General features: G+C 43.2%; 1 protein-coding gene across 1 annotated transcript in view; it reads left to right on the top strand.

The window, feature by feature from the left end:
* Nucleotides 1–13,007, top strand: part of LOC130123413 (low-density lipoprotein receptor-related protein 8-like) — a 156,117-nt gene that overhangs the window by 68,511 nt on the left and 74,599 nt on the right. The window contains exon 3 of the mRNA XM_056292565.1: nt 9,386–9,508. Coding sequence (XP_056148540.1) covers nt 9,386–9,508 — 123 coding nt within the window. The remainder of the gene's footprint in view (nt 1–9,385; nt 9,509–13,007) is intronic.

The raw sequence follows: 13,007 nt of genomic DNA, 5'->3' as shown, positions 1-13,007 counted from the left end.
CCATGGAGATTTTCCACACTGGTCAGAATAAAAGAGAGTGTCATAAAGCTGATCCCAGGTGGCAAAAAACAAATCTTACAGTTCATTATGACAACTATAAAGAGAGGTTGTGCATTTATAATTTGGAACTGAGAAATGCAAGGTGGTCTTACTTCTCTGACATCACGCCAAAAACAATAATAATGTACATGCCTTGTTTGCTACTGTTGACAGTCTAACAGGCTAACAAACCCCTCAGTAGCAGTAGCCTCTGAATTTCTATCTACCATGGCCTGCAATGAATTTGCCTCCTTCGTCACTAACAAAATTCTGAAAATTAGACAGGTGGCCAGTGCCTCCATACTAGGTACAGTGTATGTGTCTTTCCTAAGTCCAGCTGAAATCAATTCAAATAGCATGTCACAATTTGATCCCATCAACCATAAAACCTTGGGGGACATAATACAATATCTGAAATCCTCCTCCTGCTGCCTTGATATTCTGCCAACAGGCTTTTTCAAAAATATCTTTAACTGCACGTCCTCAGATCCTCCACAAATTTTCAACACATCTCTTCTCTCAGGTCTCTTCCCACAGGCCCTGAAAACTGCAGTCATCAAGCCACTCTTAAAAAAAGAATAATTTAGACACTTCACTAATGAACAGTTAGGCCCATATCAAACCTCACATTTCTAAGTAAAATAATTGAAAAAGCTGTTTTCCAGCAGCTGAACAACTTATTGGCACTAACTTTAGTGCCAAACAGTTGTACGAAAAACAACAGTTTCTCTGTCGTCCAGTTAGGATTTTGACCACACCATAGCACTGAGACTGCTCTTGATAAGGTCTTTAATAACATCTGCTTAAACACAGACAGTGGCAAAATCTCAGTCCTGGTTTATTATTGGATCTCAGTGCAGCATTTGACATAGTTGACTACAACATATTACTAGACTGATTGTAAAACTGTGTGGGACTTTCTGGCACAGCACTAAACAGGTTTGAATCCTACTTAAAAGACGGGGACTACTTTGTGTCTATAGGTAATCACAAATCTGAGCATACAAAAATGACCTGTGGAGTTCCCTAAGGCTACATTCTGGGGCCACTTGTGGTTAACATCTATATGCTCCCACTAGTCCAGATTATGGAAAACAACAAAATATGTTACCATAATTATGCAGACGACACGCATATTTACATAACCATATCACCAGGGGACTACAATCCCATAAAAGCACTGAGTAAATGCATTGAACAAATCAATGATTGGATGTCTCAGAATTTTCTTCAAATAAACAAAGATAAAACGGAAGTAATTGTCTTTGGAGCCAAGGAAGAATGATTAAAAGTCAGCACTCAGCTACAATCGGTAATGTTAAAAACCATAAACCAAGCCAGAAACGTTGGTGTTGTTATGGACTCAGGCCTGAATTTAGATAGCCACATTGAGGCAATTACAAGTCAGCCTACTATCACTTGACGAATGTATCAAGAATTAAAGGATTTTTGTCTCAGCAGAATTTGGAAAAACTTGTCCATGCATTTACCTTCAGTCGACTCGACTAATGTAACTTTGCAGGTCTTTCTAAAAAAATTGATCGAACAGCTGCAGCTGATTCAGTACAGTGCTGCTCGAGCCCTTATTAAGACCAAAAGAGTGGATCACATCGTTCTAGTCCTGAGGTCTCTACACTGGCTTCCTGTCCATCAAAGTGTTTTTAAAACTCGGCTCTTGGTTTGTAAAGCACTGAATGGTTTAGGGCCAAAATACATTTCTGATCTACTGCTAAACTATGAACCATCCAGACTGCTCAGATTGTCTGGGACAGGTCTCCTTTCTGTCCCCAGAGTCAAAACTAAACAGGGAGAGTCAGCTTTCAGTTTGTATGCACCATATATCTGGAACAAACTCCCAGAAAACTGCAGGTCTGCTGCAACTCTCAGTTCTTTTAAATCCAGGCCAAAGGCTTTCCTCTTTGCCACTGCCTTTTATTAAATAAAACTTTAAGCTTTTGATTTTCATCTTACACTGCACTGTAACTTTTACCCTTTCGTTTTGTTTTTAAATGTCTTTTTATTGCATTATGTTGTTTCTCTTAATGCCTGTTATGTTTTATGTAGAGCACTTTGAATTGCCTTGATGCTGAAATGTGCTATATAAATACATTTGCCTTGCCTTGCTTTAAGAGAACCTGGGTCGAGGTGCAGTTTCTTAAGTAGAGGTTTAAAACTGCTGGGAACAGTGCCAATACTAAGTGATAGATTAACAATGTCTAGCATTGCAGGTCCCAGGAAAGGCCAGATGTTTTTAAAAAGTTTTGCTGGTAATGGGTCAAATAGGCAAGTAGTTGGTTTAGAAGCTGACACAAGTTTAGTCAAAGGATCAAGAGAGATAGTCTCAAAAGCTGTAATAACAGGGACTATCAGTGACTCATTGTATAGTTGTGAATTTGGTAAGACAAGATCTGCAGGAGTAGCTGGAGTTGAACTAATTTTGTTTATAATCACATCAAATTTATTGCAGAAGAAGTCGAGAAACTCATGGGCCATGAATGGTGAGCAGCTAATACAAGGCTGCTTTTTAGTAAGTTTAGCTACAGTGTCAGAGAAATTTGGGATTATGGTCATTAATATTAAGTGAGCGGCATGGTGGTGCAGTGGTTAACACGGTTGCCTCACAGTAAGAAGGTCCTGGGTTTGACCCCGGGTTAGTCCAACCTTGGGGGTCATCTTGGGTCGTCCTCTGTGTGGAGTTTGCATTTCTCCCCGTTTCTGCGTGGGTTTCCTCCCACAGTCCAAAGACACATAGGTCAGGTGACTCGGCCATACTAAATTGTCCCTAGGTGTGTGTGTGTGTGTGTGTGTGTGTGGGTGTGGGTGGGGGGGAGGGCGGGCCCTGTGATGGCCTGGCAGCCTGTCCTGGATTTCGCCCCGCCTGCCACCCAATGACTGCTCGGATAGGCTCCAGCATCCTTGCGACCCTGAGAGCAGGAAAAGCGGTTTGGATAATGGATGGATGGATATTAAGCGAGAGAGATGCCCCGCTTTCACAGCATATAAAGCACACTTGTATTTCAAGAAACATTCATGCCAAGATAGACAAAAAACTTTCAATTTTGATTTTTGCCATTTATGTTCCAGTCTTCTGCAGGCCCGCTTAACAGCACATCTATCATCGCTAAACCAGGGTGTAGGTCTCTTTAGTCACCTAGCTCTGGTAGTGAGAGGTGCAGCTGAATCGAGGAGACTAGAGAGCACCACATTTAAGTCACCAGTGAGATTTTCAATAGAGTCTGTCAACACAGTGAAGGAGCCAAGCCAAGTCAAAGGGAGCTGCTGGCCAAATGCAGCTACAGTGGACAGACCAATGTGGCGAGTGGAAATTACGTGTGCACTGACATTAACAGCACAGGCCAATGATGTTTCAAATTTAATGAGAAAGTGATCTGATACAGCATATTGGGTTAACAGGTTGAAGATTGTGTTGGGGCCAAGAATACAATGGGCTTTTCAAACTGGGCATAGAAAGCATACAGTTTATGTGGGAGTTCCCTGCATCAGGGAGAAAGATTGGGCGTTTTTTGTAATTTGTCATTTCCTGGGGACATTTCCACATTACCTTGGAATCATTATTGGCAAATTTTTCTTCAGATTTTTGGCATAGGTGGCTTTGGCTTTCCTTATTGCAGATCTGAGTTCATATTTAGCCACTTTGTGTTTTGCTGTCTCCACTTCTGAAGGAAGCATTTTTCTTTTTGCACAGTTCCAGTAATTACATGTAAACCAAGGTTTGTTGTTGCCAAAACATGTCACCGACTAAAATGGTATACAAATTTCCCCACAGAAGCCTATGTATGAAGTTACTGTATCTGTGTATTCATCTAATGTATCACATCACTCACTGAAAACCTTCCAGTCAATACATTCGAAGCAGTCTCTTAATGTTTCGATTGTGTCACTGAACCAGTTTTTAATAGTTGTAGTTTGTGGTTTAATAGTTCTATTTTTCTGTCTATAAGTCGGGCGGCATGATGGCGCAGTGGTTAGCGCGGTCGCCTCACAGCAAGAAGGTCCTGGGTTCGAGCCCAAGGGTAGTCCAGCCTTGGTGGGTCATTCCAGGTCGTCCTCTGTGTGGAGTTTGCATGTTCTCCCCGCGTGGCTCCGATTTCTTCCCACAGTCCAAAGACATGTAAATTAGGTGAACTGGCCATACTAAATTGTCCCTAGGTGTGTGTGCGAGCGAGCACCCTGTGATTGCCTGTCCAGGGTGTCTCCCCGCCTGCCACCCAATAACTGCTGGAATAGGCTCCAGCATCCCTGAGAGCAGGATAAGCGGTTCAGATAATGGATGGATGGATGGATGTCTATAAGTCAGGACTAAGTAGACATTGCATGGTCCGAGTTGCCAAGGAGCACTCTTGCGTACACCTGGTAAGCTGCAGTTAATGAGCAGTAGCAGTGGTCTAGAATCTGGTTCTTTCTCATTAAGCTGTTGACCTGTTCTTTGTAAAGGGGAAGTTCTTGCGATAAGTCAGCGTTATTAAAATCTCCCAAATCTATGTTGGAGTCAGGGCGGTTTCATTCTAAATCAGAGATATGTACATAGTATGTTGCCCTAACGCAGTGATGGCTTGTTCGCCAATTTCTTTTGCCTGCATGGATGGAATGTAAACACCTGTCATAATAACCGACGCTAACTCTCTTTGTAGGTAGTATGGTCTACATTTTATGGACATACATTCCAAGTCGAAGGAACAGACCTGATCGAGAGGGGTAGAATTATTGCACCAGCAATCATTGATCATGACGCAGATGCCGTCTCCTTTGGACTTCTGCCTGAGTGCTGCTGACCTGTCAGCCCGGTGTATTGTAAATCCAGGGGGGACACAGCTGAGTCTGGAATTGACTCATTCAGCCATGTCTCTATCTGGCAGATCGCGGAGCAATTTTTAAAGTCCAGCTTAGTTAGGATCAGTAGCATGAGCTTATCGATCTTATTCCTGAGTGAGCGGACACCCGTGAGCCACAGATAAGGTAACAGAGGTTTAAAGGGATATTTAGTGAGACACCCCTTCGGTGTTGGGAAAGTACCAGATATCATATCACCAGAGTGATTGTTTTGTGGAGCACATCGGTTCCTAGTGAATTTCCATTATTCCCAGCCAGGCATGTTGTTTATTCATATTTCCACTGGTAGGGCTACCATCATCCTGATGAAAAGTAGGAACTCCGATTGAGTGGTGTTCTACTATTTCTTCTAGTAGGAGGGCGGAAATCACGACTTCCAAAATTGTCTGTAACACAGCATAAATTGGGGCAATGAGGTGGAACTGAGATGGGACCTACTCTAGACGCAACCTGTCAGTAGCCGAATTTCCATAACGCACTTTTATGCGTTGGTCCTTGATTAACGGGTCGGACCCTTTAGTCGACTGGTTCACGTTGTCGCTTGCAGCGTGGGAGACACGGGTTCGCGTCCCGGCTGCTACGGTCTCCCGGGCTGCCCCCCGAATTCGCTAAATTGGTGTCAGAAGTGGAATGGTGAGACCGTGAGGTCATCGGAAGTGCGTGCGCCCAGAGGCGTGAGTGAACTGATATGCTAAAGCCCAAAGGCGGGGGGTAGTGTAACGTGCATGGATAACTAGACACGTTGGTCCTTGCCTAATGGGTCGGACCCTTTAGTCGACTGGTTAACGTTGTCACTTGCAGTGTGGGAGACACGGGTTCGCGTCCCGGCTGTGACGACGGTCTCCCTGACTGCCTCCCCGAATGCGCCATAATTCATTTAAATTACCCATTTCAAAGCACTGCTAACCAAACGAGCGTTCGAGTCCTGTCCCTGTGCTCGTTTATATTCTTTATGCGCTCTCATAATATAGATAGCAAAATGAGGCCATAAAGGTAGCCTACACCGCCAATTTGTGACGAAACTACGTTTTGCCGTTTTGCGTATGTAACCCCCATGATTTTAGCTGCCCTAGAAAGAGTTAATGCATGTCCCTGCATGTTCCAGCAGTCCCATGTAGAGGGCGCTAGCAGCCTGTCCAAATGGAAAATTACCAGGCCTTGTCAGATCAGAACGAGAGTGACAGATTGACTGCAGACCTTTCTTGAGCTGCAGGCGAATGAACAAAAGCCCAACTCGTAGAAGCTGGAACAGAGATACAACATTTATACCTTTGTTACCCTTACTCATTTAAGTTTACCAGTTTAAGTTAATTAATGCCGTTTGGATTGGAGAGGATTGCTTGCTTGGAGACCTGTTCTTTCTTTGCCCGGATTCTCCGGTGAGTAGCAAATCATGTGCTAGTTTAGCCATGCTGTTTGTCTTTTTCTATCCATGCACTGTAGTAGCATAGCAGTTGTCTTATAATGTGTAGACCTGTTGGGCCTAGAACTGAAGAGAACCTAGAACATTTCATTACAAAAACCATTCGGAGGATTTTCAGATAGCCTATATCCTATAGGTTAATATTGTAACGTGCATGGATAAGAAGACACGCTGGCCGTTGGCTGGCGGGTCGGACCCTTTAGTCGACTGGTTAACGTTGTCGCTTGCGGAGCGGGAGACACAGGTTCGTGTCCCGGCTGCGATATTATGAACCCTACATAGCCCTCGCCAAAATCCCGTACCCTGTCCCAAATCTCGCGAACGGACGCCGGATTTCCGCTGCGTTGCTAAGGAAACAATCAACTATCAACTCGGTGCGAAGCAAAGCTAACGTTAGCTACCTTCAATTTTGTAATTTTGTATTTTTCGCAATTTTGGACAGCTGGCTGCTTTTGTAATTTTGGACTGCTGGCTGTCAACAACAGAACGGAGGTAAGTAACGTTAGTTGTCTGAAAATGAACATATATCTAATAAATAGACTTTCTCACATTTAAGAAAGCTGATCAGTAAGTTGTTACCTGTGTATAAATGTAAAAGTCATATTACTACAATATAGGAGCTCGTTTTGTTTGTAGTCATGATAAGGGGTGAAGTATCCTATGCTCAAACGTGGAGCAAGCAAAGATTGAGTTAAAAACGTTAATGTTGATTGTGGATAACTTAGACAGGTTAAATTGTGGGTGTACAGCGTTTCCTTGATGAGCGCTAACCCCATAACAACATATTTTCGCGTTGCTACGGTGGCGCACACGTGACAAAGCCAGAAACGGGATTTTGGCGAGGCCTATGTAGGGTTCATAATATCGCGTCCCGGCTGGGGCGACGGTCTCCCGGACTGCCCCCTCGAATTCGCTACATTGGTGTCAGAAGTGTGATGGGGCGACCGTAAGGCCATCGGAAGCGTATGCACCCTGAGGCGTGAAGGAGCTGATATGCAGGTTCGTGTCCCGGCTGGGGCGACGGTCTCCCGGACTGCCCCCTCGAATTCGCTACATTGGTGTCAGAAGTGTGATGGGGCGACCGTAAGGCCATCGAAAGCGTATGCACCCTGAGGCGTGAAGGAGCTGATATGCTTAAGCGCGGGGACGCGCTTCCCGAAGGAGGGGGATAGTGTAACGTGCATGGATAAGAAGACACGCTGGTTGGTGGGTCTGACCCTTTAGTCTAGCGGTTAGCGATGTCTCCTGCGGTGCGGGCGATACAGGTTCGCTTCCCGGCCGCGGCAGTTCCTGTGGTTGCGTTGTCCCCCGAATTCGCTACAATATGAATGTGAAGTGTGATATATTTCTGCTGTGATTTGTACTTGTTAGCCGCAAGGACCTTCACTAGCTTCGTTTTGTTTTCTTTTTCTGTTATTTGGGAATGTGAAAGATTGATTCAAATATTCCAGATCTGGTTCTTTAGAGAGTAGAGACTTATTATTTTCTACCCTGCGGTATGCAGGTTGAGTTTTTTTTGTGTACTGGATTCCTTCCCCAAGAGAAGGGAGCAGCAAGTCCTGTGACCCACGGGGCGTGGACAGCACGTGGAAGAGTGGCGTCTTGCTTCTCCATTGAGGACGACCAGGAGAGACAGATAAGACCGTTTTGGAGATCTCTTTATTTTTGAATGAACACTACACACACACTACCCGGGTAGTTTCAGACTTTTATCTTTTCATATTTTCCCTTTTTGACCAGAGCTCTGAGTCCACACACTGAAAAGACATTACAGACAGACCAAAGGGGTTTGACCCTTATTCTTTATTTTTCTTATTGACCATTCAAAGTGCACTTGTGTTGATATTACTAAATGCCGGCCATGTTTCTCTTTTATAATACTGTTGTCTGAATAATATTCTTTTCCAATTCTTTTCCTCCTTAGCCCAACCTATTTTAGATTATTTAGCCCAGTTGCTTTATAACCCATTTCCAGAGTCTTACACATAGCCTAGTTTATTCGCTCTAAACCAGTTGATGGAAATGCGCCTTATTCGGGTTTTCCTTTTCCCCCCATTTATTTCAAAAGTTTGACAGTTAATGGAAACACAGCTAGTCACTTCAGAAAGAGACTTGTCAATCAAGGCAACCACTGCCTCAAACATATTCTTTAAGCCTTTATGTCCGCTTAATGGAACAATAACTTTCAGAGTCCCTCCCCAAAACAAGTTGGAATATGTGAAATTAGCTATCAAGAATCTGAATTACTGTGGAAAAGAATTTACTGACTTTAGGTTTCTCAAGAGAACGCCCCCTCCATTGACTTCCATACAACCGACGGCTTTTCGGAGCCAACATCTAGCGTCCATTAGAAGTACTTTAACTTAAGAGACTTTTGAATTGGCTTCCAAAAGCAGATGTGATGGTTGCTACTTAGATTGTACTGTACAGCACTTGAGCACACCATGTGAGATGTGTGTCAGGTGATGTGCATGGAAAACCTCTGTACTGTTATATGACTATCTAATGATATTTTGCAGGTACATTTTCTTTTCACTCAAAAATAAAAATTTCACGTTTTTAATTCTGACCATTTTTGAGTGATGTTTGTCAGCCTGTGGTCATGCTTGCTGGTAGCTCTCTGGTATAAACAGATTTCAAAAGTAGAAGATTTGAACTCCCTGAGTCGAAAGTATTTAACAATCTGCAACCATTTTCCTATCTCGGTTGATGGAATCCAGCAGTAGAGATTAGACTGTGTTCCTGGAAACAGACTGTCAAAGGGAGGAAGGCAATTGGGCAGAGAGGGCATGATAAAAAGGTTCAGGAAAATATGAAAAGTGGGATAATTAGCGAAGGATGTGAGGAGGGAGAGCGTTGGAGAGGTTTTGATACAACTAATGTGCCTGATAATGAGCTTAATCTCCGTCTGATGAGTGGAATGATAGCCGGGCTTCAGATCATGCGACCAATTACTTAAGAGAGATTAAACCAAACCATACTGACCACTCTCTCTGTTTCTTTTTTCCATACCCCCCCCCCTTCTCACTCTGTTATTTTCTTCCCGCTTTCTTTGTCATACGTTCTGAGCAGCCAGGAAAACGTGTGCCCCAGCAGAGTTCGCCTGCCTAAACGGTCAGTGTGTTCCGGGACGTTGGCGCTGCGACGGGGAACCAGAATGTCCTGACGGCTCAGATGAGGCAGAAGCGACCTGCAGTAAGTAGAACCACGCGGCTGCAAAAAAAAAGCATACTTGCATACATACACGGGTAACAAATGCACAAACTAGCACTTATGTGGTCTCACATATGTAAAAATACCAGGTGTTGAGGAGGAAAAGTAAGATTAAAATGGTGCAAAGTGGAGTGCTGAGGCTGTGTGTTGGGGAGTGTTCGAAGGCTGAGAACATGGTTTTCCCACTGCTGGCGAATACAGCATTAGTCCATGATAAGATTGCTTGTGCTTGCACATCGCAATCTCACATACGTGAATAACGAGGTCACGTCGTAGGATACCATGGTTTCATTCGGTTCCAGTTTTACGCCTTGGACCTTGTTCACAAAGTCACGTATATATACCAAGTCCAGTTGCACTCGATTCAATTCCTTTGGATAACCATGACCTGGATGAATGAGAACATTCACAGACTTTCACAGACAGGTTTTACAGACATAAACACAGCTGTGCAATGGGCTCACCAGTATCTCCCATTGTGGCCAATTTATATATGGAAGAGGTAGAACACAGGGTCCCTGAACTCCTTCAGAGGAACACCTCCGAGCCACTGGTTCAGATATGTGGACGACACATGGGTCAAAATCCAAACACAAGAGGTGCAACCGTTTACCAAACACATCAACTCAGTGGACAAGAACATTAAGTTCACAAGCGAAGACGTAAAGAACAATAGTTTGCCCTTCTTGGATTGTGATGTCCACATTGTTCGCTGAGTAATGTTAATATCTGGTTTATCGGGGCAAAGTTGCTTAATTACTAACTTAGTTTGTAATTGTAGTCGTTCAAATCGTTTTTTTTTTTTAAATAAACTCTACACTGTTGGACACAGCAGGTGCGACAATGCTGGTCGCCATTTCTGCAGTAGTCTAAATGTGCGGACTAACTCAAGAAAACCGTAGAGGGCTACAGAGTACGGGAGTAGGGCAGACTCATTTCTGCCTCAATGCGCCTCTTTGGTGCTTATTGCAGTTCCCATCGTTGACCACAAGGCGCTATAATAAATCTACCAGCGAAAGTGGGGCACTGAGGTCTCCTGCCCCAATATTGCACAACAAATTGAGACCGAATCACTGAAATGACAATTTTAACTTTCAAAGATCAAAAGTTGTTGACTAGTTTGATTCATTTATTGCAATGTAAAGTATGATGTATTAATGTCGAAAAATAGTTTATGAGGAGGAACTATGGTTTTGGGTGGATGCTTTTTTCAGTGGGGCGCTGCCCCACCTACCCATATGAACAAGCTGTGCCTGGTACTGATCTCACGTCAGCTAGTCTGACAAGCATATTTGTCACTGTGCAGCAGCAATGACACATCATACTGTCTAAACTTTCCGCCATTGTTGTTGCTGCTGACATGCCTGCTGTCCCCATACTGCCCCTACAATGCCCCTACCATTCATGTGCATACTGCATCTTGTAGACCCGTAGCATTCATTTCTGAGAACATGCACAACTAACACTCCAAACGAACGCAGGATACGCGAGGCAGTTATCATGCGTAGTTAAAGTCAAGTATATATCTGGCCTTAGCCTGTGGCAATTTTGAGCTGCCATGTAAACACCTTAGTTGAACTATGTTAATCAAATTAAGGTCTAAATTGACGCAAGTGTAATGTGATTAACAGAGTGGGATTTCTCATCAATTTTTCGATTTACTGTGTTTATTATACACCTTAATTGGAGTTGTTTTGCTGAATTGGTTGCACATATACATCAAATAGTTAAAAGCATTTGACCCAGAAATGACAAAGAACAAAACAGGGAGTAGTAGTAAACAAAATTTAGGAGCTTAATATCCTCAAGTCTTTGGACAGGTGAAAAAACTATGGAGACATTTCCTGAAAAAATCTCAAACATAATGTTGGAAGCTGGTTTGCAAGCAACGTAACTTCTGTTCCATTTGACTATCCGACAAGTTTTGTACACTAGGATTATTGAAGATATGGCATTATTGCAAAAACATGGACACCTTCGAACTATCACTTTAATTCGATTAATCAGCTTAATCAGATAATGGACTGAATGTAAACATCGTCAATGACTCTGTAACCCCTCTTTATGAATCCCATTTTAGTCAGATTGAAATGAATAGATAGCCTTTTCAATATAATTGATCATATGAATAAATACAGCATTTATAAATGAGTCAAACTCTGAAATCACTGAATTACTAAATAAATATGGCTGAACCTATTCAGTAATTGGCTAATCCTTTGCGATCGATTACTTTGCCTGCATCTGGCAGTGTTTTTCTGGTGCCAGACTTACCTGACGGGAAACTTGTGTGGCAGAGTTATGCTATCTTACAGGCAGCATCAGGGGTTACTGGTAAACTATTCTGATAAGGACTTGGGTCTGTGCCAGCTTCAGCAGCAACAGGCTGGGGTTGCGGTCATCTTTAAGACTGAGGCAAAGGCATCGCATCCAACTGGTTGACAACCTTTCCAAGTAACTCAGAAATAGACTTCTAACCATCAAGTAAGACACTTCTCACCCAAGCTTCAACTCAAAAACGCTTCTGCTGGGGTGCCCTGGTGGCTTACCTGGTAGAGTGGTACCACATAGGACTGAGTCTTTGCCACAGCTGCCTTGGTTCGAGTCCGGCCCGGGCCCTTTGCTGCATGTCATCCCCTCTCTCTCCCCTGCCTTTCCTTTCTCTCTCTACTATCATTATAAAATAAAGGTGGACAATGCCACAAAAAAATCTTAAAAACACTTCTGCCTGTCTAATGATCAGTGTTTGCTGTGCTGCTGTGTTGGGCTGAATGTGTGAGCGACCACATGACCTCACCTAACCCTGACCCACTCTTGTTGACTGACAGGTGTAGAATTTTTTTTAAAAAGAAAAGAAATCATAGTCAATAAGAAATTTAAACGAAAATCTGTAACAGCTGTTTTGAGAATGAATATGATGAAACAATACTTAAGTAATTATTTCACAATTTATTCTGAATTCAAGGCGTTATTCATCAAGGCATAGTCATTCATTCAATTGGGACAAAAACAGGATTCCACACTTCCTTCTCTCTTCTTCTTCAGAGTGAATATGCCACACTATGAGTCAAAACAGTGCTGGGCATCTTGGCAGTAGTGTGCGAGCTAGTGTTATAGATGTCAGACACTTTGCACATGGTAGGGAAAAAGGAGCCCATTCTCATCCCAGTGTCATATATTGATGCTTTTGCCAAAGTGTTAATATATTGATGTGCAAAGTACCCCTTTGCGTCTGTATGTTGAGGCACAGAGGGTTAACTACAACTTCTGCATCTGTATTAACCTAACCTGTATGTTGTTATTATTCATATATCGGGCCACAGATTTAACGTTTTGCATCTATGGAGCACCTGCTGCATCTCTGTACAGATGCTGAAGGGTGTCTTGCAAATGAGAGATGATTTGATGAAATTCCCTTGGCATTTTGCGTACTGTATCTGGACATGCTACCATGCACCCATCTCCATCGTCACACTTGACA

The sequence above is a fragment of the Lampris incognitus genome, chromosome 14 (genome assembly GCF_029633865.1).
Source record: "Lampris incognitus isolate fLamInc1 chromosome 14, fLamInc1.hap2, whole genome shotgun sequence".
NCBI lineage: Eukaryota > Metazoa > Chordata > Actinopteri > Lampriformes > Lampridae > Lampris > Lampris incognitus.
Note: the sequence above shows the minus strand (reverse complement) of the source record. Positions and strands in the feature narration are given on the sequence as shown.